Source organism: Medicago sativa, chromosome 1 (assembly GCF_051527215.1).
Source record: "Medicago sativa cultivar Bolivia chromosome 1, Bolivia_mono, whole genome shotgun sequence".
Taxonomy (NCBI): domain Eukaryota; kingdom Viridiplantae; phylum Streptophyta; class Magnoliopsida; order Fabales; family Fabaceae; genus Medicago; species Medicago sativa.
Genome location: NC_140749.1, coordinates 27,274,794 through 27,302,600, shown reverse-complemented (window position 1 = coordinate 27,302,600; position 27,807 = coordinate 27,274,794). Strand labels below are relative to the sequence as shown.

Here is a 27,807-nt window from a genome sequence, read left to right as displayed (position 1 = left end):
GCTCAAGATTTATAACATGTCATATATATAATGGGGTACGTGTGGCAAACAAGGACGGATATGATGTTGTAAGTTTTACAAAGAAATATTTGTAAAAGCTGTTTTTCTTGAAACATGACATAGACTTTGTGCATGGCATTTGCAGAAGAATGCTTGTGAAAATGTTAAAATTAAAGAAGTTTTTACAAATTTAAAGAAAACAATGCACTGATATTTCACCCAGGTGAGGTTTAAGAGTTTTGGGCAAGTGTTGGTGATATGAACAAACTACAAGGTAATTATTGGGTGTCCAAAACATATATGAACAAGAAATTATGTGCAACATTTTTTTGTCAAATACGCACAACTTCTCAATGTGAAACCGTCAATTCACTAGTGAAGAAATATGTTAGAAAGAAATGCAGCATCTATGAGTTTATGCATAATTTTGACCAGACATTAAGAGAGTATAGAAATAATGAACAGATTGTTGATTTTAAGAGTTATAGCTCTGATCCGGTGTTGACAACTGATCTGCATAGCATGGAGATGGATTCTGCAAATTTTTACACATTAGAGATATTTAAAGAAATTAAAAACCACATTGTCGAGTCTTCAACATTCATCTCTGAGCAGGTGGAAGTTGAAGATAAGTCGATGTTTAAATTAACCAAAACATGTGATACAACACATAAGAAAGAGATTGTTTATGACACTACAAATCCTTTCATAGTTAGAAGAATTTGCAGTGTGGTAAACAACGTCTTTATGATATCGTGTATCAAATGTTTTGGTCAATTTAAACATCAACCTATCTTCTACTTCCACCCACTCAAAAACGATTAATACTGAAGACTTGAGAATGTAAATTTTTGCAGTACCCAACACAATGTTATGCAGACCAGTTGTCAACGTCGGATCAGAGCTTTAACTCTTAAAATCAGCAACTTGTTCATTTGTTCTGTATTCTCTTAATGCCCGGTCAAAATTATGCATAAACTCATAAATATTGCATTTCTTTCTCTAACATATCTCTTCACCAGGGATTTGATAGCTTCTCATTGAGAAATTGTCCGTATGCGACAAAAAACTTCACACTGTTACACAAGATTATTCAGAAAGATATATGATTCGATCACTAGTATCTTAAAATGCTACTATTTGCAGTGCTTGTTGAACCACCCAACAATGCTAAGGAAGCTTTCAAAGTCAGATTGTGGCCTGCACATAAGTTAAACCAAACTATTTATCAATTTACAATTCTATTTAGACTTAAAGAAAGATTTTCATGTAAAGATTTGTTTACCATTCAATTCCATGAGCATCATTTGGAAACACGATGACTTTAACCTCAGCTCCATTCTCTTTTAAACCCGAGCATACTGCAGATTTAAGAGTATGGTTTTCTCTATCACATGGTTCATAGTTAAGAGCGTAATGCAGCTCATAAATTGAGAATCAAAGTCTTACTTGCATTCCAGTCGAAATTGGGACTCAAAGATCTTGGGTGCCTAAGAGAAAAATTGTTGTGTTTTTACCTGCAAACATCAAAAATATAAATCTGAAATGCCAGAATATATGAAGTGTGTTATATGAGAAACAGTAGGTTTTGGAATGGTGGACTGGACACATTGATATTGAGACCAGCTCTCTGGATGGTATAACTTCCTCAAGCCATCCGAATGACAAAGTAAAAACTCAATAAATTTGAATGAAAGGAACAACCAATGAAATAAAATAAAATTTCAATGCAAGAAAGGTTAGTTAAAGTCGTTTGCTCAAAATATTAAGCCCACTCACCCCTTTCATTATTTCAGCCTCGTAGAGATTATTAAGGTAAATCATTTTAGCCTTGTATAGGTTTTAATATAAGAGTGGGAAAAATAAATGTAATTCAAACATCTTGTAAGGAAGGATAATATAATTTTCTCTAGTAAAGTACACTCTCCTCTCTCTCTCCATAGATGTTCCAATTTCTGCCCTCACCACTTATGTTAAAATATACACTTCACCTCCCCTCTAATTCAATCTTTGTTGTACGGACATTTCTAATTGAAAGCGTGTCCCGGTGTTCGACACATATCATGTCCAACCCTAACACGACACTTGTAATTACATTGAATTATGTTATTTTCTCAAAACTTTATCCGTGTGTCGGTGTCCGTGTCAAGAGAACATTACACCGAATTACATTTCTCCCCTATGTTAAAATCTACACTCCCCGCCCTCGAAAGAAGCAATGGTGATAGAATTCAATATTTCAAAAGCTTATTTTGGGTACAGACCTTTGAGATGTGGGCAATAGAAGACTTTCCATAAAATAGAGTCAGATCCTCTGCTGAAGGGGCTTCAGTAATCCTATCCCTTCCCCATCAGGAATATCAGTTGTATCAACCATCAGTGCATGGTTACAAACAGGATTCATAGCATCTGCTGCAACAAACTTCTCTGGAGCCTATAGCAATAAAAAAGGCACGGTTAAGTTCGGAACAATGTTAATCGCTCTTTTTGGTATGTAAAAATAACCTTAAAACAACAACTAAAATTAAATGGATGTAGTATTATTGAAATTACCGGTGGTGATTCTAGATGCCATGACTGAAATGCTCCAATCCCTGAGCATCCCTCTTCACCATTACTTCTTGCATTCCAATCTCATTTGAGAGCTTTATCCAAATCATGAATGGTATTCAAAGCTTGTTAATCATTTTCTGGGAATGGGGAAATGAGGAAGTGGTTGTTGTTTTAAGCGGCTTTGCTGGGAATGGAAATGGACGTGGAATTTATATAACTAACATCGCTCCTTCATATCACACAAAATCAAATTTATGAGTATACATGCTAGTGGTAGCAACACATGCACTAACACAGAAAAGTTAATTGATTTTTGTAACGTATATTCTTAGATCCTTTTGAGTTTAGTTGGATACGGATGCCCTATAAGTAAAATTTGTTTAGTATTTAAAATTAGAAAAATGAACAAATATCCAATTAAATTTCATGTTACCATTGTGCTAACTTTTTTGTACTATTTGAAAGAAAACTAAAAGAAATATCAATACTACATAAGTGCAAATTTTGTGATGATGGGAAGAAAAAAAAAGTACAAACATGCGTAATTTAGAACTGAACAAAATCTTTTGTCTAATATTATCCTTTTTTTTAGAGATTGTCTTAAATTATCCTAGCTAGTAGTATACCTAAGTTACCTCTGAATTTTAGTAAATGCAGAAATAAAACTGAGTACTCTGTTGGACTCGCAAACTCCAGTGAAATCAGGTAAACTCACAATAAAAATTTAACATAATTTTTTTAACCTAAGTTTAATTTTTTTGTTCAACCCAGTTTATTGGTTAGTAATTGAGTTGAATTTTTTAACTATTGATACATTTATTGTATAATATAAGTCTATATATCACGTATAAATTATTTTTAATATTATTTTAACGAGATAGACTCATACAAATCGAGTCGAGTTTTCAAGTTGATTTCACATCGATAACAGGAGTTTGCTTAAACAATCAATTTTGACAACCTTGGCACGGTTGAGAAGAGAAACATTGAAAGGCCAAGAAAGAGCCTAATGCAATCAGGGAATAAAAAGTCCCCGATTGAATCACAAAATACAAAAGAAAAATGAAAGTAGGAGCCTCACGATGGCAGTGATGCATTGCTGCAGTCTTGGTAGTGCCAACGTTGGTGATTGAGTTGCAAAGAAACTTACAATGGAGAGTAGTTCACATCAGAAAAGTTGAATTGTTGAAGGATGAATTGGTTGAAGGTGGTGCATGTTAGGGACAACCTTCTTATTGTGTACATCCATTGTTAATGAAGAGTTGGAAGATCAGCATACAAAACAATCATTGGTTGATATAATCTTTAAGAAATGTGCCAACAAAATAAAAAACATAAACAAATACAGTTCTGTCCAATATCTTTTTCATATTTAAAATACAGTTTGAAACATAACAGGGTATACACAAGAATATCTAGGAATTTATATGATTCGATCACTGGTATCTGAAAATGCTACTCATTTGCAATATTTGTTGAACCACGCAGCAATGCTAAGGAAGCTTTCAAAGTCGGATTGTGGTCTGTACATAAGTTAACCAAACTATTTTATCAATCACAATTCACAATTCTATTTAGACATAAGAGAGATTTTTATGTAATATTTGTGTACCTTTCAATTCCATGCACATCATTTGGAAACAGGATGACTTTAACCGGTACTCCTTTTTCCTTTAAAGCCCGAGCATACTACAGATTTAAAAAATATGGTTTTCTCAGTCACATGATTCATACTTTAGAAGGTAATGCAGCTCATTTACAGAGAATCAAAATCTTACTTGCAGTCCAGTCGAAATTGGCACGCGAAGATCTTGGGCACCTAAGAGAAACACTGTTGGTGTTTTTACCTGCAAACATCAAAATATAGATCTGTAATGCCAGAGTTTAACAAGTATGAAATATTATAAATAGTGTTATAAACTATAGTAGGTTTTAGAGCAGCGTATTAAATTTGAGACCAATTGTCTGCAGGTATAACTTTTGTGGAGCAATCCAAAGGAATGACAGTAAAAAACTCAAAAATTTGGAATGAGGAAAAAAAGTATGAAACAAAATAAAATTTTAAGCAAGTACGGAAAAATTAAAACACTTAAAGTAGTTTGCTAAAAATACCAAGCCCGATATCCTTTTTTGAAGGAATTATTGCTCGTGTACTTTTGGAATTGTTAATTTCTAGAAGTTTGGATAGTGCATAAAATACTGAGCAACATTAATGCAATCCAATATTTCAAAAGCTTATTTTAGTGTACAGACCTTCGAGAGGTGCGCGATAGGAGACTTGCTATAAAATAGAGTCAGATCCTCTGCTGAAGGTGCTTCAGTTATCCTATCCCTTCCGTTGGTACCATAGCTCTCCACAAAGCACCAATCAGGAATATCAGTTGTGCCAACCATCAGCGCAAGGTTACAAACAGGATTCCTAGCAGCTGCTGCAACAAACTTCTCTGGAGCCTATAGCAATTAGAAAGACACGGTTAAATTATGAACAATCTTAAAACAAAACCTAAGATAAAATTGTGAAAGCCTAAGTTTTTCACTAGACATAGTCACATCCCTTTTAAAGTGAATATTTATCATATACACCAGGTTAATTGCTAATATATATACATCTTTCGTGAAATTTTTGAATATAAAATTCAGACTCCATTTAATTTTTATATTATCTAATTGCTTAGAGGAATCTGGTGTTATTAAGCTTCTACAATTCCGCCACAGAGGGGTCCAAGCAGAGGTCAGATCTATAGTGGCCCCATTTAAGAAGCTTTACCATATATTTTTGAGCGACCGATTCCACAACTCAATCGTGTAAATAGTGTCAAGGCTCCCTTCATATAATCTAATTGCTTCAAAAAAAATCTACCACTGATAAGCTACGCCAAAAGCCACTTAAATTCAAAGTTGCATCAAATGATCCTATACTGGTATGTGATAGTTCAGCAAAATTGGAAATCCTATAACCCCAGTTTCTTGAAAACGATCAAACAATTTTTGTCACTTTGGCATAAATAAAATTCAGGATTCAAGCCCCCATTATGTGATATAACGATAAGGATAAAATTAATGAACTAATAAGAATAACGACTGCCACTAGAAAAACGATATGCAGCCCTCAACATAACCAATTAATTTTGTGAATATCCAATTTACAGCATTACATGCACAAGCCCTTTTTAAGTTATCTTGAAAATAAATCCAAGGCTCCAATGTCACAAAAATTGGGATTAACTTGCAAGAATGAATAGATAAAAGAATTCTTTATAAAAATGTATGTATAAGAAGATTTCAAAAGTCAAAGCATGTGGACTTGTTGTACCTGGCCAATCAAGTGGGTTGTCAGAAAGCCACCATGTGAACCACCAAGCACTGCAATCTTTGATGGACTGGCAAGTCCCAAGTCTATGACATGATCAATAGCATTGAGTACATCATTGACATCCTGCATATGACACAGATCAAGATCCATCCTCATAAAAAAAAAGGTCATAATATAATTTTTTTAACTTGCTTAGGAAGAGAGCTGCAGTAGATAGATAACACGGCAAAATGCAAATTTAGAACTCAGAAGGAAAAACAATTAAGTACCTGAGATCCGATATTCCCCGGAAGAGATTGTAAGGCTTCCTCACCAAATCCTAATGAACCTCTGCGAAATATTGTCAAGTAAGAAACTTGTAGAAGTACTAGTCTAGTAGTCCTAGACATTTGTTCAACTATAGCAGGACATCTAAAAGAGGCTTCAGGCATTGTGGGGTCATACTGGCTATCTCATAAAGGTATTGACAATATCAATCTTTCTTAGATAAAAGCATTTGGTAGATTATATGATATAACAAGCAGATTAAAATATTAGTTGTACACATGATCTCTTTATTAGTAATGATAGGGACAAACCTGTCAGAACAAAGATAGGGCCAATAGGCTAGATGTATTGAACCACACCACGATATTAAATATTTATAAACCAAATTATTGGGAAATATGAAGCTTAATAGGTAAATGATCTAGTGCAAAGATAAACAAATGTTGAATATGATAGTAGCTTCAAGAAGAAAGGGGATAACTGAACACTATTTGGAAAGATTGTTTGTCCAAACACCCAGAATGCAATTCATTATTTAGAAGAAATGTCATTTTATGTCCCTTCAACAATCACATACATCTATGCTGCCATGAGACTCAAAAGCTTCATCACGGGAAGGATCCCCTCAAAGGTGACATTTTGATACTCTTGGATATAAATTAATAAAGGCTTGAACTTCTTTGTCACAGAATATAAGTCATATAAACAAAGCAGAGAATTTTGTGCTAAAAAGTTAATATTATAAAATAATTTTTCGGTATCAAAGTCATTGAACAAATGATGAATTTTAAATTCTCAGACACTAAAGGGATTATTATTTACCTGTAGTTGACAATCAACAAGCTATATCCAAGTGAAGAAAGAAAAGCCTGTGACTTTGAAAAGCTTGACAACGAGACTGAGTGTGGTCCCCCATGAAGGACCACAATTAGTGGATCACATGTGTTGCTTTTCTTAGTTTTTGATGACACAAATATAGATTCATAAGGTTTACAAGAACCTGAAATTGACATAAAAAATGGAAATGAAAATCAAATTTTAAGGAAAATTTCAGTTTAACTCAACTCAGCCACCAATTTTATAATATAAGGCACAATCAAGATCATCTGAATTCAATAATGATTCTGTATTCACTGTTTTTTCTTGCAGGAATAGTCATACTTAAGCATGCTATCTATTAACACAAAAGCTTACCAATTCTACACAAGCTTATGATTCTTTTTTTTTTCCTTCTAAATTTCCATTAACCAACAGTACTTTTCTTTATCATCTTCATGCAACAGTACTTTTATTTTCTCACTACCTTAGGAACTACAAAGGGACAGCAGGATAAATAAATTTCTTATATGCCACACTAAACAACTGTAGCCATCCAAGAAACATTAACTTGTGGAGTTTCTTCTTTAGTGGTTAATTGGTTCTGTAGCAGAACAATAACAGATACCAAGCCCCACATAATGCCGTTGATTGTTTACTTCCACAATTTGTGGTGATCAGGAAATAAGAGTTGCATTATGATAAATTTGTGCATTTAGTCTAGCCTAAAGACCCAAAGTGAATCATATACCTTTAGTTGGATTTTCAGAAGCATCCTTGACTGAGATCTTCATTATACTAAACGTAAGAGAGGCCAACAAAGATCTTACCTGCAGGAAATTCCAATGATGCACTTTCAGCATACAGGATATTGTTTTTATATGCAAAAATAACCCATACAAATAATCCATAATAACCTGGTCAGAGCATTTATATATGGGATTTGATACATCTGACCACCTCCATTCACTATTACCACCTTCCTTCTCAACAAAGGTTCCATACTTGACTTGAGGAACATCTACTGGACTGCTAGAAACTGCATATGGTTGAAACAAGTTAGACTGAAGTAACACATCATACTCCAAAAATATAGAACAAAGATAAATGAGCGTCTAAAGTTACCAGCAAAAATATTGTTCCCATGCAGCGTAAGCAGACTCCACGAGAAATTTGAGTCCGCAGGGGTGATTCGTTTTATTTGTCCACTATATTTGATGAAAAAGAGCAGAATTTGGTCAAGATGATTTGCATAATGGTTTACATAAACCTAATAAAATATATTCCTACTGTTATAAGGTATATATTCCTACTGTTATAGTTACCTTACCTCAACACATTTACAGAAAGTAAAACTTGACTGCTGTGCCAGAAAGAGGGTATAATCAATGTGTGGCCATCAGAAAGCCATGGATCACTAAGGATACTTGAAAAGTAAAGCCCGGGAAAGCCATCATCGTCCGCACACAACACAACTGGTATCTTTAAAAAATAATACAAAAAAGTTACAATTACTTCATTGAGTTTAAGACAAAAACAAATCAGTCATTATGTGAAAAATGAAATTACCATACTCGTTTTATAGCTTATTTGGAAAATATAGTTTAGAGATGAGTTCAGATGTTGGGTCTTGATGCTGCTTCAGTCATATGAGAAGTTGAAAAAGCATATTTCCAAGCAAACTATTATTTGGGTTTCAAACATCTACTAGGTTTCAAAAGCTATAATCCTTGAGGACAGTACAAACAGCCTCATGAAAATGATACTAGACATGAGACCAAGTATGGTGCACATCAAATTCAATGTCATCTATGAAAATTGAAACTAGGAATCAGATAAGAGGACAAATAAAATATGCAGTCCCAAGAAGACGAAATTGTGAAGTTTCCTAACCAGACCAAATCACCAAACCCTCATTCAATTGTTATAGAAAAAGCATTACCGTTTCAATCACAATAAAGACATGTTCTAGAAACAAAAAATCATATGCAAAACATAGACATATATAACAAAACCATATTCAACATTTAAATTTTCTAGATCATTACCGTAAAAAAAAATTCTATAGATCATGTTCTTAAGCATATGATAAAGTAGAAATTTGTACTCTTAAGCCTTAATTAATATGAGCATAAAAAAATACGCAAGAGTAACAATAGATAACAAAGCTCCATAGCAATTGTTTGGATTAAAGTTAAACCGGTTGTAAAAAAAGCTTACCACATCATGAACTTTTGCAGATTGGTAGAGTTTCACATCCTTAGGCCAATCAATTCTATGAAGTGAATTTGTAGCAGAATGGGCTCCAGAATCAACTGAGCTTCTTGCTGATAAAAATACAAGAAAATTTCCATCTGGGCTGGTAGAAATTTCATGTATTAGAATCAAATGTACAAATCATATTGCCACACCTATTACTAATAACTCTTGAACCATATCATGCAATGAGAACTGATAACTGCGTAAGTTTGTGATGTTTTCAGATTATTTTTTATATTCTTCAAAATATTTGCACAATAATCATTAAAGTGTTTCAAAAAAGATTTGAAGGAAAAATGAAAATTAACTTTTTAAAATTTCTTCATCCTACTTTAGCCACTATCCACATCACCCACAATACTGACTCCATGGTACTGCTCTCTGAAATGTAAACTGTTAGCTTCATCATTAACCAACTTCTCAGTCATCTTGTCATCAACATACAAAAACTATACCACCATAGCAAATTCTAATTAAATAGTTCCTCCAACAAATAAACAAGAGGGTAAAAAAGTCCTGATTCTGATGTGCATTGGGAAAGTGAGTACCAGCTTACCTGAACCGAGGGAGGAAAGCACTACTTATGGTTTGAGTTAGGATTAGTGCCTGAGCATCTTCAGTTGAGCTGCATCATCACAACTTTATATTTCAGCTCAGCATAACCAAACTCAATAAAACAAAATCAATTTCAAAAAGAAATTAAACTGAAGTGACTTACTGGATCTCATCTTCATTAGGTTTTGATTCGTGTGGTGCTTTAACAGCATATAATGCACAAGCCCTGTTATAGCAGTACTTAATACCAAGTTTTCTTGTCTCATATGACCATCCAACAAAAACCAAATATTGGGCAGAGCCTTCACTTGATGGAGCCCACACAACTTGGCCAACACTCAAAGATTTGTCAATCCCTTTGACGGCTTGTACCTCTCCGCTGTAAAATCACTCTTGTAATTAGGATTTTTATCCATAAATAAAACCTTTACTACATAATGAATATTAACTATACAAAACCTAGTAATGTTTATGACAAAAAGTGCAGGCTGTCTTTTTCCCGCATATGTTTCTCCCCAGTCTTCCTCCCAATCTCCTTGACCTTTCCAGCTGCTGGAATCCTTGTCATCAGAACCACTTACCTTGTAGCCCTGGTCATTGAATGTGGGCTTTGCAGGGGAAGGCTCTTCAGCGACATATGCTATATGAGTTTCATCCGTATTCCAAGAGATTCCCTCAAACCTACAATATCACAGAACAAGACACCCAAACATAAGCTGATTGACATACAAAAAAGAAACAACAGCTAAAAAGCACGAAAACAACACAAAACACTTGAGCTACAATAAGGACATGAGAACACAGCCAAGTTTTAAAAATCACAAGACATGACAATATTAGACGAGAGGGTAATGTTGATTTTTTTTTTTAAAGAAAGGTATATATAGCTTAAAAAAAACTAATTTGCTTTTGGTATTAAGATTTTTTTTTTTTTACTGTTTTTGTATTTAAAATGAGATTAAGGGTCTGTTTGAAAAGCATAATAAGCTAGCTTATAATTGAGAGCTTATACTACAGCAGATTAAATAAAAAGAAAATCTTTGCAGTCACGCAATCTAATATAGAACATAGTTAGGAGCAAACGACCCATGTTCTGATGTCGGTAAATCAAATCTAAAATACAAAGTAAGTCAGAATATGAGCCGTCCAATCTTAGTTTAACTGTCCAAATTGATAACTACGTGATTGTGTTAATGCTGGGAATCCAAATCCAAACATAGCATGCATCATTGTAAATATAATGAAATGCTAGTATGTATCTAATCATTATGATATGGACATTTGCATCCATTTTTTCTTAAAAGCTACATAAATGAGAAAAGGGGACTACATTGTCAGTGTAAACTAATTTTACACCAACGTCTAATGAAAATGCAGTATTTTGTAAAAAGAAATGGTAATTAAATGATGTTACAAAGTGATCTTAACGGCAATCTGCTGAATTCTCATCGGATGTCCAACACTGCATCTAGGGATGGGAATAGGCCAGGCCGACCTACAGGGGCCTACGACCTAGCCTATGACAGGCCAGGCCAGGTTTTTTTCTTAAATAGAGAAGACCTGGGCTTTTTTTAAGCCTATTTAGCTTAAAAGGCCGGGCCACAGGCCTCTAAAAAAGCCTCTTAAGCCTATTAGGCCGGCCTATTTAAGTAATATGAATAATATTATTTAATTTATTATTATATTATATTTTGTACTTTGAATTAAAATATAAATTTGTAAACTTTTTCAATAATTTAAGCTTTATTAGTATACATTAATTTTTTGCATATATAAATGTATTATTATAAACTAGAATAGAAATATGATACAATATATAGTCGAATTCCCTAAAACCTCGTGTTGATTATTAAAAGAGAGTTTAATATAATTGAACTATTAGTTCGCTAGTCCATTTAAACTTAGACCACATTGCTTATTTAAAGATGTTCATAAAATATAGGCTTTTAAACAGGCTAGTAGGCCGTATCAGGCTTTCAGAAGGCCAGGCTCAGGCCTAAAAAGTAGGCCTATGACAGGCCAGGCTTAGGCTTTAAAAAAATATGGCAGGCCAGGCTTTGGCCTTGCAAAGCCTAGCTCGGCCTAGCCTATTCCCATCCCTAACTGCATCCCCATTGAACTCAAAATACATTATAAAATACCATTTGAATTTTGAAGTATTATTGAAGTGATGAAAATATGACACTGGAACATATTCCCTTCGGTAACTTGTAACAGTGTCAGGCGGTAACTGGCTTGAACCAAGTATATTTAAAACTGATATGGTGAATGTGTAATTTGCAGTCTGCATCATTCGATCTAAATCAATGACCTATTTGTATTTACTTATTTAAGCTTATTTACTAGCATAAGCACCTGCACGACTTTTTCAAAGAACTTATGAAAACAGCATGTTCATAAACTATTTTCAGCTAATTTTCATAATATCTCCAAGATAGCTTATGAAAACAGCTTATAGGTTATACGAATAAACAATTTAAGTTTTATCTTTTATTACAGAAACAGTTTATACATAATCAGTTATCATTATAAGTGCTTATGCTATAAACTGCAAATAATTGTATGTATGGTTCCACTTTTCGAGGGGTCAAAATTGATTCTGAAGGTGTAGAATTGATTACGACATGTTTGGTTGCTTTCGAGTAGAATTGATTCTACTTGAAGCTAAGATAAGTAGCTTTTGATCCTAGAATTGATTTTTACGCACAAATTTACAGCAGCTTACTTTTAAATGAATATATCCAAACACACAAATCACTTTACTCTGAACTCACTTTTAGTCAGAATCAATTCACTCAAAATCAATTCTTGCCAACTCAGAACCAAACATAAACTAAGTTGTATTTCCAATTAGAGCCACAGCTCAGTAACTTGTAACAGTGTCACGTACTAACTGACCTCAACCGAGATTGTTTAAAATTAGAACTGATAAAAGAGATGACAAGCGCTTATCCTATAAATTGTTTATCCAATCCAAACAGAGCCTAGTGAATGTGTAATCTGAACCATTCCATATCAAATACTAAGATAGATTACTGCAGTATAACATGTGAGGTAATAATGACAGTAAATTTACCATCCATCAGCATAAACCGAACCATGTTTCGATTGCGGTACACAAAACTCCTTTTCAAGACAAGAATTACTCCAAATTTCAAACTTACAACCACCATCACCTTCCGGATTTCTCACAATCAAAAGCTTTGAACCCGACGGTGACGGAACCATAACAGAAACTCCATTCATCTCAACAGGAAACGGAGCCCAATCTAAACTAACGGAACCATCGCTCCGTTTGTTAACGGTTGACGATAGAATAAACTTCCGTTTCTTGTTCGCTAGAAGGTTCGGTTGACTCACGGAAAACATCATTCCCTGTGATGAAGAATCTGCTATAACCGTAAAAATAACAGAATTATTAAAATTAATTGAAATTGAAATTTGGAAGTGGATTTGAATTTGAATTTGAATTTACCTGTGTTTGAATTGAAAATCCATGATTTGTCGATGGAAGAGATTGAAGTGAATTGTTGAAGTAAATTGGAGTGAAGTGCATATTGTTGTTCTGTTTCTTCGTCGATTCCTAATGGAAATTCTTTGGTTTTTGGATTATCCATTGATGAAGATTTTCTGCTGAAGAGTATAGTTGAATTAAGTTAAGTATAATAAAACAGTGTAATAATAGAAAATGAGAAGAAGAAAAATGAGATGAGAGAATTGAGAAGTTACGTGAGGAGGGAAATGGGTGATTTTGCTGATGATGTTGAAGTGGAATATGATGATGATGATGATGATAAATAATGAAAAGAAGAATGATGAGAGAGAGAAATAGTAGAAAATGGGTTTTGGAGGAAATGAGTTGAAGAAGTTGGAGATAATATAGCAACGGGTGACACTGATAGAGTGCTCCACCCCATTAAAATAACAATGGCGATAGCTACCAGCCTACCATGTATGTGTTATCATGGTCTGTCACATTATTTTTTTTTTCTAAATAATAGGTACTAGTAGTTATTTTGACATTACGAACCTAACATCAGTATTGACGAAATTTGCTCAAAATATTAGGTAAAACGATAAGTGAATTAGATTGAGAAGAAGATAACAATGCAATCCGATTCATTTTTGTTGTTACCAATTTGAGGTTAAGGCTATATTTTGATTAATGGAACATAACGGAGCGGAACAGAATGGAATATAATGGAATGGAGTGGATCATGTCAAATCCAAGCATCAATCAGTGATCCCTTGACCAAGGCTCTTCCTAAAGTCTAATTTCAATAATTCATCTCCAACTTGGTTTTGTTAGATTAGTATTCCCAATTATTCAGTTATGAGTATTCAGATTTCAGTTAGTTGTTTAGTTTAGAGTTGGTTTTGTTAGTTAGTATTTCCCTTTAGCAACACTATATATGTAAATGGTATGCTTTTCTGTGAACTATTTGTAACATACTCCAAATTTTATCATTACATGCAACAGATATTATCCAGTAAACTCTTGAGAGTTTCCAAATTCCAAAGCGTTACTTCAATATGTATTTCACATGTCACATGTAATGTAACAACTGTTGTCTCCAAACATGTTTCAAATGTTGATTAGCTGAAGGTGTATCAAACAATTGACTATGGTGGATATAGCTGGTGTCTCAGTGCCACAAATCCTCATTCCATTACTTGAATATTTAGTAAGTATTGTGACTTGCGACGCAATCATTTGCAGTATTTGTTGAACCACACTCCAATGTTAAGGATGCATTCCCATTCAGATTGTGGCCTGCAAAAATATAATATCAAAGGTTTAGTTACTCTGATAGTCCTTGAACTATTTGAGGATTTTCAAATAAGTTTCTCAATTAAAAAAATTATAAACTTCTTATTCAAGGACCCAATTAAAAACTGTTTAGTTAAGGGAACTAATTAAAAATTATAAACAAGTACAAGATTCATTTACAAATATGTAAAGTTTAGAGGGTTATTTAAAATTCCAAAACAGTTGATGTATTAAAATTTAAAACCATGATTGTGATTCTATGCAGTAGGAAGGAAAGGTATGTTGGAGTTGTCTACCTTTTGAGTGCATGAACATCTTTTTGAAACATGATGATTTTGACATCTACTCCTTTCTCCTTTAAAGCTCGAGAATACTAGTCATTTAAACAACCGTTATGTTAACATCAAAATACAAAGATATTATGCGACATCATACATACTTATCTATATCTCTAACTTATTTTAAATTTTCTATAACTTCAACACATTTCAATAATACGATAATTAACAACAAAACCAAATAACACCAGATTTGACATAAGAATTTCCTTTAGAACAATGAAAGTTCAACCGTCACACAATATCAATAAAGAAAATCATGAGGGTGACTAAAATATTCCTAAAGATAAAATTACTTACTTGAAGTCCATCGAATATTGGAACACGGAGATCTTGAGCACCTAAAAGAAAAAGTGTTGGTGCTTTTACCTGCATAATTCCTCAAAAGACATAATGTCAGAAATTTATGTATGTAGCAGGATATATCATAATCATTATCATTCGCCAATACTCGTATTGATTATGGACGTGTAACTGTAATCGATCATCGTGAAATTCTATTATGTGAAGTGAGGTCCTGGACGGTCACCCATCCTAACTATGTTCAGGATCTCTGCTACATAGAGAAGTAGACCACTCAATGCCAAATTCTAATCGGTTGAAATCACATTTGAAAATAAATTCATTATCTTGATTTTCGGTATAACTTTAAGGAGAGAATTACACCATGCAAGAGACAACAAAGGTCGAAAGGGGGTGAAATTCAAGCTTCATAACACTTGAAAAAGCAGTATACTCCATGCAGCTAGCTCAAAAGATAAGGCCTCGTATAGACGTAGAAAAAAGAATTCTTGCTGGGACTATCAGTTATAGACAGGCTAAAATGCATAAACATTTTTTTAGGCCTTCTTACGTACCAATTTGCAAAGGGATTTTTATGTCTATCACCGAACTTGTATCGGTAATATCAGTGCAATTCAATCTAAAAATGTTTGGTTCAATATAAAGACCTTTGAAACGTGTGAAATAGGAGACTTGCTATAGAGCAGAGTCAAATCTTCTGCTGTAGGTGCTTCGGTAAAGCGATTTCTTGCAATGGTTCCACAGGCCTCTACATAGCACCAATCAGGGATATCAGTTGTACCAACCATCAGTGCAAAGTTACAAACAGGATTAATTGCGGCCGCTGCTACAAACTTCTCTGGTGCCTGCAGCAGTAAGAAAGGCAAACAATATTCTGTGGTCAACAAAAAGCCACCACGGTACAACAAATTCCAAAAAATCAGTATCACGCTTGATAAATTTTCCCTTCATTAAAGTAGGCATTATTATTTTTGTAAACCATACTGATTGCTTTTATATATCCATATGCGTTAGGCTTCTAGCACGTTTTGAGATAGGACCCCTTTCAAATTTTCAACATGCCCGTAATTATGTTACATCTTTTTCTACAACATGTAATAAATACTACTACTAAAACATATAATAATTCTCTCTCCTGAAAGCTAAACTTGTAAAACTATATCAACTGTTAATCTGTTATCAACTTTAATACTTGTATCAACTTTCTTAATCCATCGATTTAGTCAATGTACTCTGTATTTAGGGATGGAGGTAGTAACAACTATACCCCATAGTTTACTATGGCATCCTTTATCCCCTATTTTGACAATACTAGTATCATAATTTCAACAACCAAATATTCTCTAATCTGTATTCATATTGGTAATTAAGTCTAACAGATGCAAGTATTATAACAACTAGTACAGTTTAGTAATAATAAGTTAAAGAGATGCTTGACAGAGAAACACAAAGTTCATATGTTACCAACAGCTAGTATTGAAAGAAGATAATAGTTAATAAAACATGAATAGAAGATGTATGGATATGTCAGAAAGAATAGAGTCAAGGTAATTGGACTTATTGCACCTGGCCAATCAAATGAGTTGTCAAAAAACCACCATGTGAAATTCCCATCACTGTAATCTTGGACGGACCGGCAAGACCCAAGTTGATCACATGATCTATGGCAGAGAGAACATCATTGACATCCTACAGATGAAAAAAAATAAAATAAACGCCCAACCAGAAAATCTAGTATAGTTATGCAACTAGTTGCTTGTAAAGCATATGTTTGCTCAAATAGCATTACCAAACTTTATTCAGATTTAGAAAACAATGAATACTAACCTGAGATCCAACTTTCCCTGGAAGAGATTGTAATGCTTCCTCGCCAAATCCTAACGAGCCTCTGAGAAATAATAAGGCAATAAGAATCCTTAAAATAGAGAATGCTAAAAAAGTCGTGTTCTTCCTTTCCAAAATCACTCTCATTCTTTTCCTTTTCTGACCATGCTTTTATTTTTGAGTGATTCTGATGTTCTAATATACAAGTTCTGAAAAAACCTCTAACTGTAAGTTAATTAAGCTTATATTTCATAAAAAATGATAGCCTTTAAGTTCATTATGTGGTAGTTAAATCGATAATCTTACTGTATTTCAGGAGCATCAGCATGCATTACCTGTAATTTACAATCAGCAAGCTGTATCCAACTGAAGAAAGAAACGCCCAAGACTTTGAGAAGTGTGACAAAGAGACGTCTTGTGGCCCTCCATGAAGGATCACAATTAATGGATCAAATACATCCTTGTTCTTGGTTTTGGATGACACAAATATAGCTTCAAAAGGTTTAGCAGCACCTGAAATTAAAACTATAAGTACAGTATATATTAATGATTATGTTGACCAATCCCAAAATTCGATTAAGATTTATGCATAGGTATCACTATAAAACTGTGTGTTAGATTTGTTTTAGAAGTATGCAGTCACCGAATAAATGGTTGCACTGTATGAAAAGAAAATGTTTGATCATTTTAATGCGTCCAGTACTCACAATGATGACATAAACAATTCATAAGGTTCTTACACGTTTACTGTAGCAAATAGTTATACTTATGTTTACTACTTACTTCAATATAAACCATGCTTTCCTAAATCTGTATGCAGGATCTAATATATAACATTTTCCTCTATCAAAAATAAAAAGCTATGTTGTGTAACTTTTTAGGGCATGTGGCATGATGAAAATAAATTAGGGACTGTTCGGCTCGAGAATATGTTTTCTATTTCTATTTCTTGTTTTAACTAATCATTACATATAACTTTTATATTGTTTATGTTCCATCTAATCCAAATCTTTAGAAATAGGAAACAAAGTGAAAATAATCTGAAATTTTTGTAACAAAAAAGAACAAATATGAAATCATAGAACATTGTCTCAAGCCAAATAGGCTATAAGATTTCCAATATAAAAATCATTGCTATATCAAAAACAAAAGATAAAGATAACGAGTGAATTCCATAAGATGGAATAATATAAAATCTCCAACTTAATGTTACAAATCCATGAGTAAGATACCAAAGCAACTTAAAGACCTTTTGTTGGATCATCACAATCATCTGTGACTGAAATCTTCAGTATACTGCACTGGAGAGAGGAGAGCGAAGATCTAACCTGAAACCAAAGTTCAGTGATTCGTGTTTTAACATATAGAATAATATACTTTTGAGACAATATTTTCCGTTAATATCTCAAACGAGATAGATAAACAAACCTTGTCAGAGCATTTGAATATGGGACTGGATATCTTTGACCAACTCAAAATAGTATTCCTCTCTGCCTTCTCAATGACCAGTCCATACATAATTTGAGGAACATTGACTGGATTGCTGGAAACTGCACAACGATCGACAAACAAAAGGGATAGAATTATACATATACAACATGCTTCTCCAGTTTAGAAGACCAAAGTATAGATAAATTGAGAACTTGTCTTACTTGCAAGAATATTGTTCCCATCTAGTGTAAGAAGGTTCCAAGAGAAATTTGTATCTGCTGGGCTGATACGTAATACTTCCCCACTAAAATGACAAAAAGAAAAGTTGATTGATCATAAAGAATACATACATGGTTATCAGCATCTTATGATACATGCCAATTATATCACGGTTCGATAAAAAATTGAACTCAATTATATGGAGTATCTATTTTGAATATATATCTCATATTGAATCCAGAATCACTACCTGAATATAGAGTAGTCAGCCACTTTTTATTCGTCAACTTTTTATTGTCAGCCAGTTTTCTTGTCATTTGATTTAAGACTAGAATCTTAAATTAGTAATGTACCTTATGGTTCATAATAATATTCAATTCATGAAAGTTCTTGTGATTCATAATAATATTTGATTCATGATTTGGGAGATAATCTGATTCAAGATAATCTGATTCAAGATATTAATCACGAGTTGGTAACCCATAAAACATTAATAAATGGATAAAAGCACTGCTACTGTTATGTACTTACCTCAATACATTCACAGAAAGTAGAACTTCGCAGCTGTGCCAGATGGATGATAAGATCATTGTGCAGTTGTCAGAAAGCCAAGGATTATTATGGACAGTTGTACAATAAAGCCCAGGGAAACAACCATCTTCAGCACACATTACAACAGGAATCTTCAGAATTGATTGAAAAAGCCAGAGTTAACAACTGACAAAAAAATCACTGTATGACTTCTGCAAAGATTACACATTTTAAGCAAAAATACTTGGGCGAATGTGCTTTAAAGATTGTTATTGCTTGGCAAGAAAGAAAAAAAAGACAAGAGTACTATACTATTCTATTGAGAGACTTATTTGGTGAAAATTCTTGGGATGACTTATGTTATATTGTCACGACACCGTAATTTTTAGAGGACTAGTTTAGGAGTTAATTCTAGACTTCTAAAGTCTAAATTAAAGAAAAAAAATGCAACCTGCAATCAAATCAAATACATCCAAATTCAGATGGCCACGAGAAGAGCTTACGATGTCATAAATTTTGGCAGATTGGTACAGTTTTCCATCAGGTGGCCAATCAATCCTATGAAGTGAATTTGTAGCATTGTGCACTCCAGAATCCACAGCACTTTTTGCAGATAAAAATACAAGGAACTTTCCATTTGGACTGGTAGAAAATTCATGAATAATGGTTAGCGATTTAGCGACACCACATACTAATATATATTAAACACAAGTATCTGACTCCACCTGAACCGTGGAAAAAGAGCACTGCTTATTGTTGGAGTTAGGTTCAGTGCATGCAATTCTTCAGTTGATGAGCTACATGTAAAACATTAGTTTCATCATTCTTTTCAGAAATAACCAAACTTAGCAACAAGTTTGTTCTTTCTAAAAGATATGAAAAAATTGGAAGTTAAGAATTTCTTACTAAAGTGACTCACTGATGTTCTGGTTCTTCAGATTGTGACTCATGATGCGGTGCTCTAACCGCATATAATGCACAAGGCCTGTTAGAACAGTACTTCATACCAAGCTTTCTTGTCCCAGACGACCACCCGACAAAAACAAGATATTGTTCTGAGCCTTCGGTAAATGGAGCCCACACAACTTGGCCAGCACTCATAGATTTGTCAATTCCTTTGACAGCTTGTACCTCTCCACTGCGAAAATACTAGTTAAAGTAAGATTTACTTTGTTGTCAACCGTGAAATACAGAAAATAGAGGTTTGTTCAAATTCCGTTATTCTACACTTCTATAGTGCCGCTATCTGAGAACACTTTGTACTAAAAGTGTATCGTGGCACAGTAGCAATTAGTTAAAGTTCTGTTGTGCCATAGTGCTACGGTGCCTCTATTGCTGCTACTTGACAACTATTGACCCTAAATAATATCTGACATTAATATGAATGATGAGAAACCTATTGATGTTGATAACAAAAAGTGTAGGCTGTCTCTTTGCAGAATATGTTTCTCCCCAATCCTCCTCCCACTCTCCTTGACCTTTCCAGCTACCAAAACCATTTTCGGCACAACCGCCTTTCTTGTAGCCCATATTATTAAATACTGGCTTTGTAGGAGAGGGCTCTTCTGCTACATATGCTATCAATGTTTCATCCAAGTTCCAAGAGACACCTTCAAACCTAAACCAAGGTAAAATAGACAAACAAATCTTTATTGTGCATGTTTTTAGTAGAACTTTGTTATGCAGGAGTGTTAAAGAAATTGTGCAATGGTGCAGGAATGGCTACTAGATTAACATTACAACAAATTCTGAAAACATTTGAAACCGGGCAACTAATACCAGACGCTAACGAGCTAAAATTTAGAATCCTGCGTACAGTTGCATTTGCAATTACTGTAGTTGTAACTAAATGCAGCCACAATCGCTGTCAAGATGGTGTGAAAACCTGCAATCCTGCAACGTCAGCTGCAGGATCAGTGTGCTATTTAAAAACCATTCTAACAGTTTAATATTGAATAGTCACTCACTACAAGAAAATAGGAAATGACCGATGAAAATGTAAATACATCACGGAGCACCTATCATTATGTAAAGATTCATGCAGTAACGAACTCCAAATCTCAAAGCGTGAACATTGAAATTAAACAACTAATGTTTTAAATTGCAGTTGTGATTGATATTTCAATTACACATGAAGCGAATAGGACTCCTTGAGAGCACCAGGTCAAAGCCAGAGTGTCCTAGAGTTGGCCTTACAAGTTATAACCAAGGTTTTAAATTGTGATCCGCAACCGTAGTATAACAGATTTTGAGGGTTCTACACTGGCATCACAACCTCAATTTTGACCACATCCGCAATATAAAGGTTCACAGCATAACCACAGCCGCAATTTAAAACCATGGTTACAACCAATTGAGCCAAAAGGCTTTGGTTCCATTGCAACTCTTTAACATTGAATTCAACATTATAAAATCACTTCACATGAATAATTCAAAATAATAAATACATCTCAATCTCATAAGTCATCAAACTTACCATCCATCATTGTACACCGATCCATGCATTGATTTAGGAATACGAAACTCCTTCTCCAAGCAAGAAGAACTCCAAATCTCAAAGCAACAAGAACCCCCTCCTTCACTCTCACCATTCCGAATCACCAAAAGCTTAGAACCAGAAGGCGACGGAACAATCATAGACACATCACCACACGTCTCAATTGGAAACGGAGCCCACAGAAACTCAACAACAGAATCATCACTTTTTTGTTTAACAATGTTACAGGACAGAATCAGAGTCTTGTTCTTGTTTGTTATAACATCTGGTTGGGTGATAGAAAACATTCCTTGTGCTATGGAACAGAAATAAAACATCCTTAATTAGCTCGAATGAGAGTAAAATTCACAGGGAATCATATTGATAAAAGATGTATAAAATGTATAAAAATGCTCTATATATAGAGATTATTGAGTAACTAACTATCAAAAAACACTAACTAACATCGTAACTAACTCTAACTAATACAATTCATATAGTAACAATCACAGTGATTCTGACATATCCAACGTGATGCCGAGTTAACATACACTATAGTATAGTAACTAACTATGAAATAAATGATGGTTATGAATTGCTTACTGTTGGTGGTGCGAGATTTGAAAAGCCATGCTTTGTGAATGTTGGGAATAGTAGTAAAGTGTGGAAGTAAATTGGAGAAAGAAGCATAGTCTTCTTTCTCAGTGGTTGCATATTCTCCACCAGACTGCATTTCTTAACCTTGAAACAATGTTATATTTAAGAAGAACAAGTGTGGATTATGTAACTCAATTTGGAAGAAATGAAAGAAGATTTGCACTTTGTACTTGGAGTGGTTGACTTTTAGGATTTGATTGGAAAGGAGTTATATTGAATTGGCAAAATTGTTTAGTTGGTCCTTTAACTTAGATCGAAATAACGATCGAAATTTTTATTATTTTAATATATTTTTATGAGCAATGCTATATCTCTAGAAAAATAACATCAAGAATTTTTCAAGAATAAAGAGTAGCCAATCACAATGCACTATTTGCCACAATTCAAGGAGGTGTGGCTGAAAAATAGGAAGTGGACAAATAAATCATCCAATTAAAATTTGCCAACTGTGTCTTGAAAAATTCTTGAAGTTATTTTTCTTGAGAAGTAGCATTTTCCTATTTTTATACATGAAATCTTGAAAATTTATATGTTAATGGAACAAAATAACTTAAAAAAATAAAATTAAAATAAAGGACCAAATAATTATCTAAAATTAAAAGAAAGGATCACAAATATAAATGTAACTTTGCATATAGAATTTTATTGCTTTCATTTATAGGAATAATCAATAGTCTTTCTTAACTACGGTGTAATTAATAGATTTTTTTGGAATGAAAAGTATAATATATGTTTCGTGATTTCGACATGTCATTGTCACATTTTGTTCGTCATCTTAAGGCGGTGTTGTTTGATATTTCGTTTTGATGCAACTTTTGTTTGTTTTGGTTTAGATTGACATATCAACTTAACTCAATAACTAGTGTATTATTAAAAAAAGGGTTAATATGTGTTTACCCCCTGTAATATAGGTCATTTCCGGTTTTCCTCCCTGTAAAATATATTTTTTGAATTTCATCCTTGAAATTTGAAAATATTTTGGTTTTAGACCTTCATTGAATATTTCACCCCCTATAATTTGAGCAAATTTAGGTTTACCCCTCTTGTAATTTGAAAAAAATTTGGTTTACCCCCTGTTCATTTGAGCAAATTTCGGTTTACCCCCTGCCATATCTTTGATTTTGTACTGTCAAAACTCATGAAGGTCCAAAACCAAAAATCTTCAAATTACGAGGACGAAATCCAAAAAAAATATTTTACAGGGGGTAAAACCGGAAATGGCCTATATTACAGGGGGTAAACACATATTAACCCTTAAAAAAATATATAATTTATAGCATTAAAAATGTCAATTATTTTAAGAAAAAATTATTTTTGCAAAGAGTTAAATTATTAAGGGTAATTTAACAAAAATCTAACGTGGTAGTAATTTGAAGTAATTTAATCAACATAAGCTCCAAAATATCTAAAATCTCTTAGATAAAATTTGTTGGGTGATTCCTCTAAACAAAAAATAGTTGCTGGGTGATAAAAGTGGAGATAACATATGAAAGAAAACCAACCAACCAAGTCTGACACATGGCGCTATGTTCCTCACTCTCACTTGTCCCTCCTATCATCACTCCATCCAAACTCACTTCAAAATCCTTCTCTTCTCCAACACCACACAACTTTCATGGCATATTCACCAAGAGTAACAATAACACAACAAAATTCTTGTTGAATGCTGGTTTCAATCTTATTGAGCCTGACCTTAATGAAGATCCTGTTGATCAATTTCGCACTAATGGCATTCCACCTGTATTTTTTTTCATATATATACACTTCATTCTTTTTTTATAGTACTATAGTTTTGTTTTTATGATGATATTTGTTTGTTTTGTGTGGATTTTATAGGAAGAATTTGAGTATGGAATATTTGATGGTCATCATACTTTTAATGAAGGTGAAGAAAAGAAAGGTATTTGTTTTTTCATTGCTTACTTTCTTAGTTTTATAGTTTCTTTTCATTTTTCAATCACTTTTGTTTTTTAATGGAAATTGGAGCATGTTGGTACTCATGGTAATTGAGATATTTTTATTTTGAAAAACTGGAGTATAAGGAAATTGTTATTAACTAACGAGACAATTTTCATTGTATTGTCGAAGGATTTGAACTCGATGTCTTATGTTACCATTTCAAACTCTTGCCATTGCCATTGTTGTCACACCTCATGGACAAACAAACGAGATATTAAGAGAGTGATGGATTTCCCCTGTTTCCCCTTTATTTATATTTTAATTTTTAAGGAATTATTACTAGGTGTTTGTTTCTTGCAACAGTAAAATTTGATGGGAATTATTCAAATTCATAATGTTAGAATGATTAGGAAAAGAAAAATGCACCTACCAACAGGGTTGAATCGAACGAAAGGGGTTAGACTTCTGCAAGATGATCAACAAAAGTTTGAATTTCGATTGAAGGAATAAGATTACCTACAAAGGAGGGAATCTATGAGGACAAAAATGATCCTGATTCCTGACTAAGTCTGTATCTGTTTTCCTAACAAAGTTCATGATGGATGTTAATTTCAGGAACATTTTGGGGTGCAATTATGGATGATGTAATAGCAGTAGGACCCCCCACTGGATTTCAAGGTATGTTTTACTTGCACCAATATATATAATTTTCTAACTTGTATTACAAGCATGTTTTTAAAAACTTGACGGGTGATTGAGCCCGTAAAACCTCCAAATTGTGGTTCAGTTAGCTCAAGCGGTTGATCTGAATGACTAATGAATAAATAAGTCGTGGTTGTGTTGCAATTGCGGAGTTTTATAAACAGAAATGTTTGCGACCTTGATCACAACATCAGCGATATCAAAGTATTTTTGTCTCCACAACTGCACTGCAACCGCGATTGAAGCAGCATCGACCACATTTGACAACAAATCTCCACTTGAGCTGGCCCTTGACCACAATTTTGACTATAATCGTTGATTTCGATTATCGTATAATTCTAATTTTGATTCTCATGCAGGGCTTATTTCATGGCTCTTCCCACCGGCCATTGCTGCTGGGGTATTCTTCGATGTTCCGGTAATTCAAAATGTTAATTAACATCAATGAAGAAAATCTCAATCTAAAAATCAATTGATTCATTGAGGAAGAAGTAAATGATCTTAATCCTAAGTACAATGTATGTTTCAGGGGGAGTACTTGTTCATTGGAGCAGGGATATTTACAATTGTATTTTGCATTATTGAGATGGATAAACCTGATCAACCTCATCACTTTGAACCTCAAATATACAACATGGAAAGAGGAGCTAGAGACAAGTTGATAAATGACTATAATTCCATGAGCATATGGGATTTCAATGACAAATATGGAGACCTTTGGGATTTTACTATCAAGAAGAATAAGGATGACATAATGAAGAGATAAATATTTTTTTTCTTGCTTTTGTCTATATATGTGCATGGTAATTCTTTAAATATAATGAATATGAAGGATTCCCTTGTAAATTTGTTACTTTTCTTGCTTTTCTTTTTTATGTTGATCAACATGTGTATATATTCCCTATTTCTATTCTATAGCAAACATAAACTTAAGAATGCTACTCCCCTTGTCTAAAAAAATGTATGTGTTAGGATTCTTTCAACATTTTTTTTTTCCACATTTGTTGCGTGTGCCTTCAAATTTCATCAGAGGAATTATTTTGGAAGTTTGGAGTTGGTTTGGTCCTGGAAAAATCGCCTCGGATCGCAAGGAGATTTGCTCAGGATCCAAAATCGCAAGGTAATTTCCCATAATCGCAAGGCAATTTTGCAATGGCTAGAAATCGCAGAGCGATTTTTGAAGATCGCGAGGTGATTTGCTTGGGTTCATAACTGCTATTTAAGCATTCTTTCATCATTTATTGTGTTATCTTTTCAAACCAAAATAGAGAACTTTTAGAAAACATAGAGGCTAACAGTTGCGTGTCATTCATGGGTTGAGAAACGTTGTAAACACCTTGGGTGAGTGAAAACCTTTGAGTCTCTTGATAAAGGGAAGGGATTAGGAAAGTAGAAATTAGTTTGTTCTTAGAGATTTCTTGTAACGTTTGCATCTTTTAATAAGAAATCCATTGATAGTGATTCAGAGATATCTCTCTCCATTCATACGTAGATCACTCTGAACTGAGTAGCCAAATATCGGTGTATTTGTTTATCTACTCTTTTTATCTCTGTTCTTGCTTTGCTTGTGGTTTTCCTTTACACTTTGTTACTATATTAGATCTATATCTATCATTGTTGGTGTTGCTTGAGACTGCTCGATGATTTGGTTGCTAGTGACTTTTGCTCCCCATATCTAATTTTATTGGTGTGATTTGAGATTGAATTCACAACATCTATAAATGAGTGATAGATTATTGTAATTTTACAAAATTATTGTTAATTATTAGTTATTACTCTCGTGTCTAAGTATAATACTTTATCGACTAAATTACTTAAAGATTATAGTAGTATTAAATTTCTCGACAATTGATATTGTTTTACAAATTTATTTTTCAGGAGAGTGAATCATTTTATGTTTTTACAATATTATTCACGCATATAATTAGTTTTAATTAGTTTGTTAACAGTGTATAACTTGATTTTTTTTAGCTAACACTCTGATTCCTAATGAAAGGGGGTCTTAATATCTAGAGAAAAGGCCGAGAATTGTTCCAACCAAAATCAAACTCTCCAACACTTGTTTTTTGTTCCAACCAAGACAAAAGGAACACCTTAGGCAAAAAAGTCTTGGTAAATAAAGACCTTGGGTCAGCTTAGCCGTGATGGCATGGCATCAAGTAATGCCCCTTGACCAGTTCAGTTCTACTATTATGGATGTGGAAGACATCTAGAAAACTCGATGTCCCATGATTTAAGTATCTAACTTTGATGTTCATATTCTGTTAATTGGAAAATGTGGATGAGTCAATATCGTACCATGACTATTGTTTGCCTAGTGCCTACAAAGTCTAAAGATTATCATTTAATTAATGAAAAATGTTAACCAGTGTATTCGGAGCACTCGTTAAAAAGTTGAATATAGTAGTATTCGCATTGAAAGTTGTGTAATCAATTCATTAAAAGTTTTAAAAAATGTCTTTTTTGAGTTAAAATTCCCTCTTTTACCTTCCTTAACCAGTACCTCCGGGGCGGGGCATTGGTTGTTGGTATTGATGATTGTGGAGCTTACCGGAATTTATACTTTCACAGTCTGTTTAGAATAAGAGACATATGATAAATAAATTAAGGTCATGTTAACAAATGATCGAATAACATGTGTAAATATCTTTAAAACTGTGGCGGAAGTTGAAACTCCTCAACTTTCAACTCCTTATTTCTCAAAGAAAGGACATGTTAATCGAGAGGGAATCAAGAGAAGCCCTAAAAAATTTTGCAAACATTTGAACCAACCAAGCATGAGAAATCAAATAGGAAAGGATAATGGTTTTTCGCTCAAAAGCCGATTCCACACACTAATTCAAAAGTCATTAATTTTGTACCCACCAACACTACCTACGTGTGGCATAAGGCA

At 33.6% G+C, this 27,807-nt stretch overlaps 3 protein-coding genes across 8 annotated transcripts; 1 reads left to right on the top strand and 2 right to left on the bottom strand.

Annotated features, from left to right (window-relative positions):
- Nucleotides 1-3,829: 3,829 nt before the first annotated feature.
- LOC146953914 (acylamino-acid-releasing enzyme-like) lies at nucleotides 3,830-13,695 on the bottom strand. 5 transcript variants are annotated; one of them, XM_085712538.1, is made up of 18 exons: nucleotides 13,493-13,695; nucleotides 13,239-13,396; nucleotides 12,840-13,155; nucleotides 10,223-10,444; nucleotides 9,927-10,142; nucleotides 9,765-9,833; nucleotides 9,170-9,308; nucleotides 8,280-8,431; nucleotides 8,075-8,157; nucleotides 7,867-7,988; nucleotides 7,701-7,779; nucleotides 6,956-7,133; nucleotides 6,136-6,196; nucleotides 5,867-5,989; nucleotides 4,807-5,004; nucleotides 4,332-4,400; nucleotides 4,166-4,242; nucleotides 3,830-4,076 (listed from the first exon to the last, which is right to left on the bottom strand). In XM_085712538.1, the coding sequence occupies exons 1-18, from the start codon at nucleotides 13,678-13,680 to the stop codon at nucleotides 4,013-4,015; spliced, it is 2,514 nt and encodes an 837-aa protein (XP_085568664.1). In that variant the 5' UTR covers nucleotides 13,681-13,695; the 3' UTR covers nucleotides 3,830-4,012. The 5 variants fall into 5 exon arrangements, with proteins under 5 accessions (XP_085568664.1, XP_085568667.1, XP_085568673.1 ...); XM_085712541.1 differs by having other exon boundaries at nucleotides 12,840-13,152; XM_085712547.1 differs by having other exon boundaries at nucleotides 13,239-13,393.
- Nucleotides 13,696-14,174: 479 nt separating this feature from the next.
- On the bottom strand, nucleotides 14,175-22,533 carry LOC146953913 (acylamino-acid-releasing enzyme-like). 2 transcript variants are annotated; one of them, XM_085712510.1, is made up of 17 exons: nucleotides 22,260-22,533; nucleotides 21,657-21,972; nucleotides 20,577-20,798; nucleotides 20,100-20,318; nucleotides 19,906-19,977; nucleotides 19,684-19,822; nucleotides 19,181-19,332; nucleotides 18,652-18,734; nucleotides 18,428-18,549; nucleotides 18,249-18,327; nucleotides 17,335-17,524; nucleotides 17,003-17,063; nucleotides 16,742-16,864; nucleotides 15,823-16,020; nucleotides 15,173-15,241; nucleotides 14,831-14,907; nucleotides 14,175-14,537 (listed from the first exon to the last, which is right to left on the bottom strand). In XM_085712510.1, the coding sequence occupies exons 1-17, from the start codon at nucleotides 22,387-22,389 to the stop codon at nucleotides 14,474-14,476; spliced, it is 2,316 nt and encodes a 771-aa protein (XP_085568636.1). In that variant the 5' UTR covers nucleotides 22,390-22,533; the 3' UTR covers nucleotides 14,175-14,473. The 2 variants fall into 2 exon arrangements, with proteins under 2 accessions (XP_085568636.1, XP_085568643.1); XM_085712517.1 differs by having other exon boundaries at nucleotides 17,335-17,512.
- A 1,279-nt stretch (nucleotides 22,534-23,812) lies between these two features.
- On the top strand, nucleotides 23,813-25,855 carry PNSB5 (NAD(P)H dehydrogenase 18). The gene is made up of 5 exons (XM_085712461.1): nucleotides 23,813-24,053; nucleotides 24,150-24,213; nucleotides 24,828-24,890; nucleotides 25,274-25,332; nucleotides 25,444-25,855. Exons 1-5 carry the CDS (start codon nucleotides 23,832-23,834, stop codon nucleotides 25,678-25,680), a joined length of 645 nt encoding a protein of 214 aa, XP_085568587.1. The 5' UTR covers nucleotides 23,813-23,831; the 3' UTR covers nucleotides 25,681-25,855.
- The last annotated feature ends 1,952 nt before the right edge of the window (nucleotides 25,856-27,807 follow it).

Bases quoted from the DNA above. Each gene is read 5' to 3' on its own strand.
- LOC146953914 (XM_085712531.1), bottom strand. From the start codon at position 13,680: ATGGGGTGGAGCACTCTATCAGTGTCACCCGTTGCTATATTATCTCCA. The intron at 7,134-7,700 runs GTATATGATTCA...TGTCAATTTCAG, and splicing joins TTCTGAAAATCCAACTAAAG to GTTCTTGTAAACCTTATGAA. The intron at 5,990-6,135 runs GTACTTAATTGT...TGTCATATGCAG, and splicing joins CGGGGAATATCGGATCTCAG to GATGTCAATGATGTACTCAA.
- PNSB5 (XM_085712461.1), top strand. From the start codon at position 23,832: ATGGCGCTATGTTCCTCACTCTCACTTGTCCCTCCTATCATCACTCCA. The intron at 24,214-24,827 runs GTATTTGTTTTT...TGTTAATTTCAG, and splicing joins TGAAGGTGAAGAAAAGAAAG to GAACATTTTGGGGTGCAATT. The intron at 24,891-25,273 runs GTATGTTTTACT...ATTCTCATGCAG, and splicing joins ACCCCCCACTGGATTTCAAG to GGCTTATTTCATGGCTCTTC.
- LOC146953913 (XM_085712510.1), bottom strand. From the start codon at position 22,389: ATGCAGTCTGGTGGAGAATATGCAACCACTGAGAAAGAAGACTATGCT. The intron at 21,973-22,259 runs GTAAGCAATTCA...TCTGTTCCATAG, and splicing joins CAAATCTCGCACCACCAACA to CACAAGGAATGTTTTCTATC. The intron at 17,525-18,248 runs GTCTTTAAGTTG...CTGTACTTATAG, and splicing joins TTGTGATGATCCAACAAAAG to TTTTAATTTCAGGTGCTGCT.